At 35.1% G+C, this 16,414-nt stretch overlaps 1 protein-coding gene across 1 annotated transcript; it reads right to left on the bottom strand.

Annotated features, from left to right (window-relative positions):
* Nucleotides 1–3,083: 3,083 nt before the first annotated feature.
* Nucleotides 3,084–15,735, bottom strand: ABCD3 (ATP-binding cassette, sub-family D (ALD), member 3). Its single transcript, XM_009577610.1, has 19 exons — nucleotides 15,660–15,735; nucleotides 14,688–14,785; nucleotides 13,907–14,030; nucleotides 12,880–12,936; nucleotides 11,518–11,660; nucleotides 11,059–11,128; nucleotides 10,531–10,600; nucleotides 10,307–10,404; nucleotides 10,137–10,228; nucleotides 9,537–9,625; nucleotides 9,390–9,462; nucleotides 8,285–8,348; nucleotides 7,801–7,878; nucleotides 7,642–7,707; nucleotides 7,450–7,539; nucleotides 7,099–7,218; nucleotides 6,558–6,662; nucleotides 4,769–4,825; nucleotides 3,084–4,001 (listed from the first exon to the last, which is right to left on the bottom strand). Exons 1-19 carry the CDS (start codon nucleotides 15,666–15,668, stop codon nucleotides 3,924–3,926), a joined length of 1,581 nt encoding a protein of 526 aa, XP_009575905.1. The 5' UTR covers nucleotides 15,669–15,735; the 3' UTR covers nucleotides 3,084–3,923.
* Between the last annotated feature and the right edge of the window lie 679 nt (nucleotides 15,736–16,414).

The following is a 16,414-nucleotide window of genomic DNA, read 5'->3' on the forward strand; positions in this document are numbered from 1 at the left end:
GATGTTTTTCTTCTACATAAGGAAGAGTTAAAATGTTGAGCCCAGAGTTGAACAAGTAACAGACTTCACACTACTCTAAATATTAAATTTAAGTATTAAACATCACATTCACAACACAGAAGTTCCCTTTTTTCTCTCCAGCTCATCAGCTAAGTTGAATGACACTTAGATTTTTAGACTGCATCCTTGGTTGAGGAATTTCCTTTCAAAGGGAACTCTACCCTTTAAGAATGTTACACAAATACACTTGTTGCACAACTAATCTCAGCTAAGAGAAGGAAAAATCAATATTAATTAGCATTAGAAAACACTGATCACAAGAGAAGACCCTTAAAATCAGTTCATTCAAAGCATTATGTTGGTTTCACTCTTACACTATTGAATTTCAAGTATCCTGATAGCTGGTATGTCTGCCACAACAAAGAAAAACATTAAAAATCACAAATACAATAAAGGTAGAGAATGATTATCCTATTTTCCTCAAAGTGCAAAGATTAAGGAGCATTCAAAAGAATTACCATGGTAAGTACTGATATTATGTTAACCTTATTTAACCTTATTGGGGCCTGCACCCTTCTAAAATCAATAAACTTGAAGGGAAAAGAAGTGGCCAGCGGACAAAGGAGAGAGAGGAGAGGTAAGAATCAGTGCAGACTTAAAACAGATTAATGCACCTATAATCCAATTGCTCTAAGTACGTATCTTTGAGTACTGAACTCATGTTTTTTGTTAAGCCTACAACCGGATGGCATCATCTGGCTGATTCCAGGGTGAATTTCAGCTGAACACAAGTCAATCGGCTCACGAAGTAACTTGAGATTTGTTGAGTATGTAGTCACTGTATTGTAACAAAATTTCTAATCACATCATCAAGAAACATAAAAAGCCTAGATACATTTTATCTTTAGATTTATTATTATTTCAGAGGCACTTAATGTCTTACATTTATATAGCGCCATTTCCCCCTCCAAAGCACTTTACATTATTTACATACAGGAATGTTTCCCCACCACTGTTGAAATGCAGCCATCTGACTATTACCAGTACCATCTTCAAAGCACCAACAGTTTGAGACTGAAAATATTCATCAGTACTTTGTCTTACTAAGATAGTTCAGAATTCCAATTTACAAACTTCCAACTTGTGCTATTAAAAAGACCTAACAGCTAAAATACAGTATCACAGTGCAATTCTGCAACAGAACAGATTGGATCATTTTCATCAGATTTTTTACAATCTTTCATTAGACCAAGTCTATCTCAAAATACTTTAATGTAAGGCCTTTTAAGAATATCATTCTAAAACATCATTCTTCTTTATTCTTTCTTTATAAGCCTCTCTTACAATCAAGCACAGAAGAATTTCTTCTTTCTTTCCAGTATATTTAGAAACACTAAGTTCTGGCCCGAAGGAGATACTAGCATCCTCAGTTTCAATGAACTTCATGGCATCTGAAGGCAAACCTATTTCCTCCTTGGTTATGGAGTTGCATTTTTAATTTTTTTGTTTTTAGTTTTTAAAATAAATCTGAGATTACACAAAAATCTGTTATTAATCAACTGAATTGTAAAGTACCTTGGGATTGGCTGCTGGGGTGCTATACAAGTGTGCTTTGTGTGGTTTTGCTTGTCAGTGTTAAAAATACATTAAAGTATCCCAAGTTCACTACTCCACTGCAAAGTCTGCCCTAGTCACAAGGATAATAGCAACTTTCTCATTTTAGAGAATTTTTTTTTTCTTTGTCTCTTTAAAAGGCTACTAAAACATCCCTTTCAAGAGAAGAAGTTGCATTTGTGCTGAGAACTTTAACTAAAAAAAAAAAAGCAGCTATCTGGTATCCCTATTGTCACGGTTACAATTACAAAAAGACTGCCACCTCACATACAGCATGCTGTTACCTGCTACGTTACAGCTGATGTGAGAATCTGAATCAACAGAAAAAAAATTAGTAAAATGAGATATCTATTTGCCTTCTTGTGGATCAAAAATTTATTCTGGTACCTTATTTTCTTGAATATGCTACACTTCAAAGAGACTTTTTTGATTTTCATTGATGCATTATACTATGAATCTACTGTGGTCACTAGATTCTTATACCAGGATAGCTGTTTGCATTTTAGTACTATGAAAGAACAGTAGTACTGACAGGTATGGCCAAGAACTATGATAAAAGGAAAAATATTAACAGGTAGCAATTTCAACGTGAAAGATGATGATTCATGAAATTGGGTAAAAATCAACAGACAGCAGTGCATCCAAGTACAGATCCATTTTATAAAAAGTTGGTTTTGTTTTTAATCTAAACCTTTGATAAAAGATGCACAGAGAACAGATTTATTGCATATTTTATGCATGCCTTCATGTAGTGCATTCCTATATTATATCTTACATGGAACACTAGAAAACTACTAGACCTTCACTGTACAACAGATACTGTAAATTTTTGTTTTAAAGCCTAAACAGAGATTCAGTTTGAGTTATACCTTCCTATTCCCTGATCACAAAAATCACCTTGCTGCATTTATGTTTGTCAAAGTCATATGGCAACCACAATAATCATTTGTATGGAAAAAACTGTTACAGTAAACTATTTAAAGAGTTTGGTTTCTTCAAGGGGATTTGGCAGCTGGAACAAGAAAACCAACAGGGACTACAGATCGTTAGACAGCAGCGAGAATCACTGGGGAATAATTTGTATCAGAAATCAAGAAGCTTCATGACAAATAAGGGAATAAACGTGAAGGATGAAAGCATCATTTTAGGCTTCACAGCCCAGAAGACCAAACAGGAAGTACCATTATCACTTACTTTCAAATTCAGATCTGAAGGGCAGCTAAAACCATGAGGAGATCTGATTTTTTGAAGAGGGAGAAAAGGAAGAACTTGGAAAAAGCAACTGCTGTATTACAGGACTGAACACACACAGGACAACAGTCTGCTATTTCACAGATTAACATTTTTTTAGTCCATTCTCACTCTTACTGATGTCAAAAGAAGCATGACTGGACCCACATTCTTTTCTCTGTTTCTACTTGTGGGAGCCATTCATTTCTTCAGAGCTGAAAACATGAAAACATGCACAAGATAGATACAAGGAACATCACTTTTTTTTTTTCCTTTTTTTTTTTTTTTTTTTTTTTTGGCAGTCCTTTCCACCCTCAACCTCCTCTCAACTCTTCATTACCACAGCATTTCTCTGACAGAAAAAGGGCAGCTAGGGTGGGGAATGGATGAAGCTCTTGCTAAATTGGCAGAGAACGGGATTGCTGAGCAGCAGAAAGAATTGCACGGACAGACAGATCTTAAAGAGAATCCAAAACCCAGCAAAGAACAAGCTTAATTTTTTTAGCAGAAGGAATTAATTTTCTCTTTTAGGTTCAGTCCATCCTTTATCAGCAAAGGCGTATTGGCTACATCACAAGGCTTGGACAAGGAAAAGGCTCTTTCATTTAACAGGGCACAGATCTGAAGATGGGAGAATGTCCTGCACCACGAGAGATAACTCAGAAATATGCATAGAACAGAGCAAAAATCCAAGACTGCTTTGCAGGAACAAGAGAGGTAGCAACCCTAATTTTAACAGGGCTTTTCACTGAAGGGAAAGAAGGTCTACAAAAGTCAAATCAGCTGATTTCAAATGGTTTGCATCCCAGGATGAATCAGATTACACTGATTTAAGCCCAATTTAATTTAGGCAGGTTTTTAAACCACAAGAATAAGGACATTCTTAGTACATATCAATAATTAAACCAACATATACACAATTAGCAATATCCTACATAATAGTAAACGCTTAACAGCTTGTTTTGGGTTATCCTAGTTAATTTGTTTAAAAAACAAGCTGAGTAGTTTTATTGTACAATGTCTGCCATTCTACGCACTTCCTGTAATCATCAGTCTCTGTAGGAGTTCAGTTCATGACTTTAAGATCCAAATTCAATTGTGTCTTCAGTTATTTTCTTGAACTCGTAGTTTCCTCTGCCATCCATATGCAAGTAAAACTGAAATAAAAGAACATACGTTATCAACCATCTAAAAATTACCAGGTCTAAAAATGCCTAAATAAATTATATTTTGAAGTAGTTCTAATGCAAAACCTTAAACTCAGCTAGCCAGAGGGTAAGTTTCTCCCACTTCATGTTTCATTAAATTCAATTGCCTCTGGAAAAAAAGAGTTAAACTGTATTTCTTCATATCACGCATCAGTCTGCTAATGGTCACACCTAGACTTAACACTGCTATCTTGGGTTTTGTGACAATATACTTAAGGTACGCATTCATCCCTGTGTATTAATTCAGTATTTTTCCCACGCATACAGTCTGTCTGCATAAAAAGTAATAATAGTAAAATCTTAGTTTGGAAGAAAAGAAGTCCATGTATTAAAGATGAACTTTTTTTTATGCGTAGATATATTAGGCATCTTGAAAGCAAAAACTCCACGCTGTTTACTCAATTCTGGTGCAAGGGTTTTTTGAGGCTAAGAAAGAAGACTTAAGTATCTAGTGTGCCTTTCATATTTTTGAGGCTACTTTTACAGATACATTTAAGGATTTTTGGTTACTTTTCCCTTCATAACTAGAAGCATAAGAATATTTCATATAGTGCAACTGGATTATGAAAGTAAAACCTTTTAAAAAAATCCCAAAACATGACCTATTAGGATGTAAAATGAGAACACCTTGAATTGTAAAGTCAATTTAATAGAAAGTCAAACAACAAAACCCCTACCACCTACAGATATCCTTAGCAAAAGCAAAGACTACATACATCATGATGTTTCCAGAGTGACTTTCTGTGGGAGACAGTGAAGAGAGTGATGCCAACCTATATGAAGAAAATACACACGATAAAGCAGTTGATTTTTCTCATTGGTTAGGTGTTACGTATTTTTCAGCATGGTATCAGCTGAAGAGCTTAAATTCATAAACACAAACTTCCAGACTCTATGATTAACAGTATACATATATAGCCTTAATACAAGATTTTGCAGTTTAAAAAAAAAAAAGCAGGAGAGATTTATCTTTAATTGATTTCACCATTCTTTTGCTCCTAACGATTTGGCAAAATGTAGAATGAGTAGGTAAGGTAGGAGGCAGGTAAAACAACAAACCTGGTGATTAAAAGAAGTCTACTTTAACACCAAAAAAGTCAAAACCACAAAAGCTATTAATGAATTATAAACTTAAAGTGGCAATTTAAAGGTGAATAATCTTCTTCTGTTTCCTTGCAACTCAGTTAATTGTGCATCCCTAACAGTAGCACCAATTAAAGGACAAAATGGCTCCGGTGATAAAACACGGTCACATTTTTATCTTCTGCAAGGACAGCTTAACCAGGAGTTCAATTTTTCAGTAACATGCATTAGCCACAAAAGTACAAATGAACACTCAAGTTTACAGAATAACAAGTATATGCAAAACAGACTTAGAAAATTGTCAGGGTAATTATATTAATGTGGTAAAATTAGTTCAAGAAATAACATCCATTCTTCTGGAGAAGAGCAGGCTTCTGTGAGATCTTATTGCAGCCTTTCAGTACTTGAAGGGGGCTTATAAGAAAGATGGGGACAGACTTTTTAGCAGGGCCTGTTGCGACAGGACAAGGGGCAATGGATTTAATCTAAAAGAGGGTAGATTTAGACTAGATAGGAAGGAATTTTTTACAGTAAGGGTGGTGAAACACTGGAACAGGTTGCCCAGAGAAGCGATAGATGCCCCATCCCTGGAAACATTCAAGGTCAGGTTGGACGGAGCTCTGAGCAACCTGATGTGGTTGAAGATGTCCCTGCCCACAGCAGGGGCGTTGGACGAGATGACCTTTAAAGATCCCTTACAACCCAAACTATTCTATGATTCTATGATTCTGCAGAGTCCTCATCCAGTGTCAATTTATTAGCATAGAAGGCTCTTTAAGTTCCTACTTCAAGTTTCAAGTACATGTTTCAGTGGATGCACAGCTTTGCTCCATTACCATTCTGAGAATACTGCTACTCAATAATTAATGTTATTTCAAGCCCATTCTTCCCCAGGCTAGGGGTGTGAAATTGAATCTTATTGATATTTCACATGGCACTACATAGAATCTGAAAAGGTGAGTATAAAAGGGAAAGGAAAAAGAAAACTACATTTAATATCATCATGTTTTCCTAGAGTGCTTAGCTTTTCATATCTCAAAATAGATGGAAATGTTAATTTCCAGCCTTTCACTTCTGTTGCCCTGGCCAAAAGCAACCTCCCAAACAACAAAAAAGTATAAAATTTTAGATTACTAGATCTTCACTTGATGTTCCAAGAGTTTATCTGGAAAAGTAAGGTTACTTACCAGTTAGTAAGAGTTCTCCGATATACAGAGGCCAAGGCCACATATACATCTAAATTATCTTAAGACTACGAAACAATTATTGAATTCTACTGTGCATAAAGGTCCTTGCACGCCCTTCTAAGCTTTTCTTTTTTTTTTTTGTAATCTGCACTAGGCATAAGGAAGAGTGCACCTTGTATCATTTTAAGTCTCCTGTTAACATACAGAGGTATAATTCTAGAAACAAAGAGCTTACCTTTCGGCAATGGCTGTAAATGTAGCCTTCTACATCAACGCTAACAGCACTGGTGCATTCATCCAGAATTGCAAACTGAGGCTTATGATAAAATAACCTTGCCATCTGGAATGCAAACCAAAAAGCTACTGTGGATACAGAACTACAACCAATAATGCAGTGTTAGAAGCTAATATAGAATTAGTGTCCAAAAATTTACTGTGGCAAGGGAACTTCTTTTAAGTTGGCACCCACTGAAGCCTGAAAATCCGGGAGCTGTATATTATCCTTCCTTTTTTTTTTTTGGAAAACAATTATTTTAGAACTTCTGTTTATATAATCAAAATGTAAGGTGTGGTAAAGGTCAACATTTCCTATTAAATTTTGAGTACAATAAGCACTATTTTCGGTTGTTTTCTCAGTATTCAGGTATTATACATTTTAGGGGTTTCTTCTTTAAGTAAAATATTAATATTTAGTTAAAAAAAAATCGCTTACAATTCAGATTACATTTTCAACCTATATCCTGTATTTGTAAAGTATTTATGCTTTTAAGACATACTGCCATTCTCTGTTTTTCTCCCCCGCTGAGTACATCCATCCAATCCTGAACACTATCCCAGCCTCCTTCACGTTCCAAGATTTGACCCAGCTGGACATTATCCAAGTACTCCTTCAGCACCTTTTATTGAAACAGGAATGACAAATAGAGTTTAAGTGAACATAATAAAGAAATGATTGAAAAAGGTTATAAAGGGTTATACTATTACACTGGTGTACTATCAACCCTGATAAATATTAAAAACAAACTAAATACAGTGTTTTTAATAGCAATTTCAGTATTTCTAAATAATAAAAATTTAAAAATAATTTTAAAAGCGAGACAAAGAGTTAATGAACTAATTATCATTACCTGGTCAGAAATCCCTTTCTTTCTCTGATCTTCTAAAGTATCTGGATATATAACTTGATCTCTGAGCGTTCCAAGAGTCATATATGGTCTCTGAGATACAGTCAGAAACAAAAAGGTATGTCAAATATTTCTAAACATAGTCAAAGTAGGAAGAAAGAGAACACTATTGTCAATTAAAATACTTTGCCTCACCTGGGGAACATAGAACAACTTTCCTCTTACAGGTTTTGTTAAACGCCCACCAAACAAAGGCCACAACTGCAAAAAGAAAAAGGTTTAAACTTGACCAAAAAAGTCCAATTACAACAGTGCTTTGTGTTCTCCCCCTTTTATTTAAAAAAGTTTCCTTACCTCACCAAGAACACGAAAAAGTGAGCTCTTTCCACACCCATTTGGCCCACAAATCAGAACATTTGCACCAGATCGAACCTACAAATGCAAAGCCAACACATTAAAAGGGTAGTGAGAAAGTACTGTTGAAAGCTTCTACAAACAATAAAACAAGTTGGTAACCTCGTAGGCTTGTACATAGTACTTTCTGACATTACAATGGGTAATTTCCAGCAATAGGTTTTTTTTTCCAACTGGTTTAGCACCAATTGCAGCTGGAAGAAAACACACTTGTAACAATAAAAACACTTTTTGGGAAAATAGCTTATTGCTTTTTTTTTAAACTATCATGATGATTAATTTTGTTCAAATTTAAGCATACCATATAAGCACCTCTCCAGTTTTGTTTGCACATTTTTTTATAAATCAGATTACCTCCGAAATTATAATCTTCATTTTAAAAATTTTATATGAATAGAGTTTCCCATGATATTAAAAAACTTACCTCAAAGTTAAGGTCTTGAATCAAAACATCTCCATTAGGTGTCACCAACGGAACATGATCAAACCTGTTTGTATTGCAACATTAAAAACAAAAACCAAAAACAAACCAAAAACCAGTTGCCTAAAAGCAGCTAATACTTACTCAGAGATTTAAGGAATAGGGCAAGTACTTCATTCAGCAGTACTTCATTCAGTACTTCATTCAGTACACTGTCCCAGTTTCCAACTATTCACAGCTAAGGAAGTTCTTGAACAAAAAGTGTACCTGAACATTTATAAAAGACTACAGATTTTTTTTTCCTTCAAAGATTTGTTTTCTGAATCCCTCTAAGCCTTTGGTCTCCAAAACATCTTGTGGATATAAACCTACATTTAAGGATGCACTTCATTTTAAACCTGCTAGTGGAAGTGTATTCCATTAGTTCTAGGATACACAATGAATGACTCCTCTGCTCACCTCTGCCTTACTTTCTTTTTTTTTTTAAATAATAAAAATAGCTCTATCATCTCCTTTCCCCTCTGCTCCACTATCTGCTTTCCACATTGCCCAGATTGAGGCTATTTAATCTCTTAACTGGCTTTCCTTCATGCCTTTAAGTAATACTACTATGTCAATACTACGTTTCTCAGACTGCAAAGAACTGAGGAATTGACTCATACTTGAGTGTACCAGTGAACTGTCCAAGCATACAGAAATACAAGAAAATATTTTGAAACTGAATACAGACTTGCCCCTGATTTTTACAGCTGAAATATATAATGAATAAAATCTGTAACCAACATATTTCTAAGAAGAAATTTGATAAAGTGTTAACAAAATGGTCTGGGAAGTCATATTCCAAATGACAGCAGGAGATGTTACCAAAAAGGCTAAGTCCAGACAGCATATTATGTCTTCTGCTAACATGAGAAGACAAGGATTGACTTACAGAATAGAACTGCCAAGTGGGAGTGAGGTGGAATTATTTTTAAATAAACTATAATACAACAGGAATTGCATATTGTAATAATGTGTATTAAAACCTCTATTAATAGCGGTAAAGGGAAAGACTTAAAAGCCAGACTATGTTAAAAATATTGAAGTTGTGGAAACTTTGTAAACATACTTGATGAGGTTATCAGTGTTGATAATTTCTCCAGATCCAGGTATCAAAGGCAAAGCTTGCTTTTTATCTGCATCTTAAATTAAGAAAAAAGTATTAGAGACTGGAGCACTACAGAGAGATGCATATTTCATATTATGTCACATCTACCTTTTTCTTGCGATACCATAGTGCGCTGATATTTGCCACTATTCAAGTCCTTCAGAACCTGCATTAATTCTGTAATTCGAGCTGTGAAACTAAAAAAAAAAGAAAAAACAGCTTTAGACATTTTAGAAATCCATAGAAGCTCTAATGAGTACTCTGTTAAACTGTCAAAATGACAAAGTTACTCAACCCAGCACTGAAATCAAATGTTTACATTTTAGAGGTGGTCCAATATTCACAATATTTACAAGAATCTTTTTCTGTAATAGCCAAATATTTGATAACTTCTCAAGATGTTAAAAAAAAAGTTTGGTAAATAATCAATACATAATTGATTTATGAGCATTTGACAATGTCTTTTCAATTAAACATTCAAACTGTATGCTGCTACTATTCGCATATGAAATTACTAGTGGACATAATTAGCACGTCTTCAAATATGTTTTCAGTGTAAAATGTAAAATCTATTTAGGGTGCTGCAATGAACAAAGCACATAAGCTCATTTTGTTGTAATTCTACAGCCAGTTTCTTAAAATAAGATGAGAAACAGCAACAACATAACTTTAAGAAAGATTATTTTACACAACCACTATTAAGCTTACCCAGCCAATCTTGTCATTTCACGGCCTGCTAGGACTATTCTGCCCAAAGCTTGAGACATTCTCAGTAACATTCTTCCACTCTGGTAGTAATCCTAGAGTAGAAGAAAGTTTCTTTATGTAGACTAACAAAATTTAAATTCAGGAAATTGTTTTAATTCTGTTCTATTTACCTCCAGAAGTTCTGCATGAGTACTATTCTGATGACGAGGATCAGCCAGGTTCAGAAATGGACGACTAACAACCAGGTAACCAACCACAGTGGCGAGGTCTGCAGTTTAAGAGTAAATATTAAGCTATACATTAATTGAAGCAATAAGAAAAAAGAGAATTCTCATGTAAAAAGTTTAGCACTTTGTTATTTATAGCAGTCCATTCGCATTGGACAAACACTTACATTTGGCAATGATAGTATCAATGAAACCCATAGAGAACCGGAACAGGATGAAATTATGCAAGTGTTCCACCTGGTAAGTTACAGAAGAAAAAAAAAGGTCAAACTTATCAGTACCTGTTTTACTATCTTTTATTATTTTACAGAAGTTTGATTCCAAATATAGTTATTTTTCAGTAAGTCACAAATACTTCAACAACGTCTGTCACCCAACTGTGACAAGCACTGCACAAGTGTCCCTGCTGGCGAAGACTTGCACTCTATATCAAAACAACCTACACGTGAAACTAAGCAGTGAGAGAATAGTAATTGTGGTGGGTGAAAAGGAGGTAAGTGGCAAGAAAAAGACCATTCTATCAGAAACTTGTGTTCTGCTTATAGCTTACTAATGTATTTTTAAATCTGATGACTGTAGCAGCATAAACAGCAAGCCACTATAATTCAATTTATATTAATATATGTCAAGAATCACCGTGATAAAATTGATTGAAATTTTGCTTAACGTGTTTTAAAAGATAAAAGAAGTCTTACCAGTTTACGGAAGGTTTTGTGAATAGTCTGTTTTTCTCTCAAGTTTCCGTTATAAAAAGCAATTTCTTCACTGAAAAAAAAAAACAACAAAACCTAAACAAAAAAAACCCAACACAAACAAACCCACAAAGAATGCAACTTCATTTTGTTAAAGACAGTCTTTGACAAAGTCAGCCATAAAACACAGGAATATAGTTCTCTCAGTTACCTTATGAAATAAGAGTTTGTACTTTTTCACAACAGTAAAACATAAGCTTATTATAGCCCAGCTACAGTTTGTCTTTTGAATTAGGAATATAATGCACATACGAATTATTTAATAATAATCTGCATAAAGATGCAAACACTTTGCTCAGAACTGGTAGCTCAGACTTTCCAAATATATTTTAACATACAGCTTCCATTTACACCACAGTATTACTTTGTCACTTATATTTTGCCATCCAAGTAAATCTATACCTGTTTGTAATAAGCCGTGAGTTGACGTATCTGTACTCCCCTTCGTATTTTTGTTCTATAATAGTCATCTTGCCAATTGGTCTCCTTAAACGTGTGAGGAAAAACCCTGAAATAATCAAGTATGCCATCATGCTAGCTGGACCCTGCGAATATCAAAAAAGAATAAAAGCTTACTATCTAGATGCAAATTGCAACATCTGTATCCAAAATGCCCAGAGAGAGCATAAATCCCTTGATTCTCACCTCCCATGTGTCTATGTTACCAATTCAATTACTCTTGCAATTCCTATTATGTGTCTTTCTTTTGTGCTGTAGATACTGTTTTATTAATTTTACTAATTCTCTGTCCCCAGATGCCCTTCCCATCCCAGTCTTCTACTCAAGTTTTTATAATCACCCAGTGCAATCTCCGTGTTCCACTGTCCTAGCTTATTTCATTAATAATTTCCAGGTCCCTTCTCATTTCCTCTCCTTCATTTCTACTTCCACTTCTCCTCCTTTTTCTCTGTATCTGCTACATTGTCATACCAGTCAATATTTCAAGCCCATTCCCTTCTTTGATTCATACATCTCCAACACATTTCCTGCTTCTCTCAAGCAGTCCTGATAAGGATCTCTCATTCTTCTGGATCCTAAGCTGCAATAGAACAGGGCTCCCAAACAGCATGCTTAAATATTACTGAAGTGTGACATGGCATAAAACCAAGGCATAACTGAATTTGGCATAAACTGCCTGTAATAACTAAGTATTACAGAGATCAATGCTGAGACTGGAAAAATTACCTAGGTTCAGCTCAGCCTTCCTTCAGTCTCTTTCTGCAAAGTCTACATCATGTGTCCCAGAGCTACTTCTTGTCAAACCCTGAACATTTTTGATAATGTATCATTTTACTAAGCTGAAGAATTATTTCTGTAATGATTCATCTTAGGTGGGGGAGAAAAGAATATAATGGTCATACAGCTCAATGCAAGGAATGGCTTCCCTTTACAGAGGCTGCAAAGAAACAGAAAACTTATTTTCTCCCTTAAATGGAAGTCACACAAGATAAAAGCAGCCAGAAGGGCACTGTAGTAAATGGGATGCCCAAGTAACTGCTAGAAGAAAATAAAGAACTTTCTTGTTTCTTAAAATAGTTGATCGAATGCCTGCAAATTCTGGGTTTTATTTTGCTTGCCTCAAGATAGAGAGCACTAAAGCATATAAAACATTAAGTGTAAAAGCATATTTTCAGTATATCCCTTCAAATAATGGATGAATCTATAATTAACATCTAGAGTTTTCCTCAGACTCCAAATAGGTACACGGCTATAACCAAAGAAGGGAAAATTTGCTTATACTGCTAAAAACACCACTCAATTTACCTGAGCTCCTATTGCACTTGTTAGCTTGAATATATACAAAACTATATCCAAGAAGGGCTGTAAGAGAAGCATAGAAAAAAGTATTATAACACTAACATAACACGAATACAAAATGGTCCAGAAACCACCAACCACCCCAAAAACAGTTACAGCTCTGCATTAAAAGCACAACACTGGTTAACCTATTATACAAGCTAAATGCTAAAACAAAAGGAATCTCAGCCACATGATATTTTCCTGAAAACATTCACTCAAGAACTGAACATAAAAGCATCATGATCTTCAGATAAAGTACATACCGTATAAAAAAAGCACTTCACTATTTTAGGTCTGTAGTAACACTTTGCTCACTAAGCAAAGTTAGACTAGACCCCATGATTGCTTCTTAACTGAAGTAATCGTGAGAAATACTGAGCAGAATAATGCCATATAGTTGGCTACGTACCTGATAGAAGCAATATTCCAATTGGCAAGCATCCTATGCCGTACACACTCTCTCAAAGCTAGAGCATCTGAACTACAGGTTTTATAGCCAGAAGTTTTTGAACAAGTCAACTTGTATTTTGCTTTATACTTCTGTTTGTACTAACATAGCATCAAAAAAAAATTAATCTAAAAATTTCAACAGTATTCTACTTCATTAGCTAAACCCCCTAAAATTTACATTAGAAACAGGAAAATTCTTATTCAACCACACCTCCCAAAATAATATTCGTATGTAACTAAAAGCTAGCCATTGGTTTTCTTCTGAAACCTAACTAGCTGAGAAAGCATACTCATCACTGCTCATCTGCAAAAGAAAGTGTAAGTTTTTTGAAAGAAATTTTAATACAAATTGTAACAATCCACAACAGTGCTTTAGCAGAGGTCATGGAAACCACAGAGTGTGAAACAATATCATAAACGCTTTTTTTTAGCACCATACTCCAAGCAACACACATATAAACGCAAGCAATTGTTTTGAGCTCTGACGTCACATTCTAAACATCCACAGCTATTACTCAAAGTTCTCTCTGAAAAGACTTACCTTGCTAAGGTTCGAGTACAGGTCCACTACACTGTTACAGAATTTTTCCACGTCCTGTGTAAGGAGTTGATCTGGATTAGCTATTCTGTTGTCCAGATTTCCCATTTTGTAGTATGTGTAAGCTCTGAAACAAAACAATAGCTAAGTGGCAGAAAAAAATTCATTACCTGGGATGTCAAACAACTAGAACCCCCCTGCTTCATACAACCGAGATGGAAAGTAGTGCAAACATTAAATGACCGTATGGAGTCAACATAGCTTGTGCTCTTGCCTGATCAGATCCACATTAAATCCTGCAGAACTGTTTAGGCTCTAGGATATCTTACTTGAAGCTCAGGCCCATGCTGCGCTCTGCACTGCTGTTGCACTTAAAAGTTAGAAAACTCTCACAAACTCAGCACACCTGACAACCAAAATTCAGTGCAGAAGGACATAAGCAGCTACTCAAGTTCATGCATCCAATTCAGTCTGCAGGATTACTAGCCCTATATGAAAGCAACTGAAGTACTTTGGGAGCTGACCCAGTAATGGAAGCAGTACAGTGCATTATTGTTTTTCCTAATTGAGCCAACTTTGCTGTCTTTGTATCTGTGCCATATACAACCTGCATAAGCCACTCATCCTTAACTGCAAGTTAATTGGAACCAAAAGCCTTTTCCAAACAGTACACCTAACCTATTAAGCACCTTGCTACCTTCTTACTATGCACCTAAAATGATTTGGTTTGATTTTAATTAATTTAGTTTTTAAAACTCTTAGACATTAATAAGGTGTTACTTACTTAAGATACTCCTCGTAGAGGTATCTGGTAAGCCTTACTCGGAAGCAAAGTTTCAATTCATTTAGACCATACTTTAGGAAGTTATTCACTAAAGAGATCTAAAATAAAAGACAGTATTTCAATATTTAGCTAACAAGATTTAATATACTTATATCAGTTTGCAGCATAGATTGTGCAAACACTTTAGAACAGGTGAATTCTCCCCTTGAAGTCAATAATACTATTAACACACCTAAGACCAACCACATAGCATCTGCAGGACCACTGATTAGGTTTCTATCTACTTTTTTGAAAACTCCAGTTCCCAGTAGATCTCACCACATCAAAAGATTTAATATAAAACTATGTTCATATAGCGTATCTTCAGCTCTTCTGGTAAGCTCTAGAAAAGAGCCACCATTTGACAATCACTACCTTAAATTGAGCAATTCGCTTTTAAATCTATTGTAAACCAGGTACGTTATCTATTAGGTAGCAACAATTATTTCTATCTGGTGCAGGTCAGAGATATTGATGAGCTGAAGGAAAGTTAAAGGGTGGAAAAAAACATAACAAATCTCAGAAGAAGCTGTAAGAAATATAAAAATTAAAGGCTAAAAAGAAATCTTCATCTTCAATGGTGTCAAAAGAATCCCACACCTACAATGTTGAAACATCATCCAATCCGTAAGATGTTATTATGTAGTACTACAGATGGCACATTAAGCTAGTAGACAAAATTGCCATCAACAAAACCAACCTGAAAACCTAAACGTATCTGTCAGAAAAATAGTTGCAATCAATACGTAAACATGCTGATAAAGTCTCCCACACACTGGAGCCAGAAAATGAAATGTGTCTTAATACAGAGCTGCATGTAAAACCACGAATTTCCACGGGTTTTAAGACACTCATTTGAGATCTTTTCCTTAAATTCTTAATTTACATTTAAAATATGTTCTACTAAAAGGCTGGCACAAGAAAAGCACTTACAGCAGGCATTGCGGCAATGAAGTTGAACAAGTATTTCTTGAAATCTTTTCTGCTGCGGCCAATTATAGCACTGTAAACAACCATCAGCTAAAAGTTAGTTACGAGAGAAACAAGAAAGTATAAACTAGTGTGTCTTAAGTGGACAAATTCTCAGTGGACTCTATAGAGAAAAAAAAAATCATCACGGAAACCTGTAGTATCAGCTGTAGGATCAAGTATGACAGACTTCTGTAAGTTAAGCGGTAAGTGACAGACTAAACAATTATCTCCCTTCTGCTCCTGCAGTAACCGCCTGCATTAAGGGCTCAGAAATTCATGGTCACAGAATACCAGTTCCTTTCCTTCTTTGCCTTCATAGATTCTCACAAGAGAGAAACAAAGCAGTCCTTCCATTCTACAAAGCACTGAAAGTCTCTCCTGAAATACAATATCATTTTGAAGTACACTTCAAGACAAATTCTGACTTGCTTCAATTAGCAACAAGAGCAACAAGAATAGAGAGAGGTCTAGAAAACACTTTCTAAAACATTAACACTGAAAGCACTGTGTTTATCAACCTAAAGAGCAAACAGCTCAGTAGGAAGAAGTAACAGTCCTAATATCCAAACAACATGTCTGAGTCTATGCCATAGAATCACTATGCCACTATTCTGAAGTAAATTTTGGTTAAAAAAAATAAAATTGTGTCCAACAGCAGAAAAACAGTTGATTAAAAATTAATTTTTTTTTAAAATATAGTTGCAATTTGGGGGGGG

Source organism: Fulmarus glacialis, unplaced genomic scaffold (assembly GCF_000690835.1).
Source record: "Fulmarus glacialis isolate BGI_N327 unplaced genomic scaffold, ASM69083v1 scaffold29565, whole genome shotgun sequence".
Classification (NCBI taxonomy): domain Eukaryota; kingdom Metazoa; phylum Chordata; class Aves; order Procellariiformes; family Procellariidae; genus Fulmarus; species Fulmarus glacialis.

What these genes read in the sequence shown, in the direction of transcription:
- ABCD3 (XM_009577610.1), bottom strand. An exon ending in GAAATGACAAGATTGGCTGG is followed by an intron (nt 9,626 to 10,136) that starts GTAAGCTTAATA and finishes TTTTTTTTTTAG; the next exon opens with TTTCACAGCTCGAATTACAG. An exon ending in CACTCTGGAAACATCATGAT is followed by an intron (nt 4,002 to 4,768) that starts GTATGTAGTCTT and finishes CTTTTATTTCAG; the next exon opens with TTTTACTTGCATATGGATGG.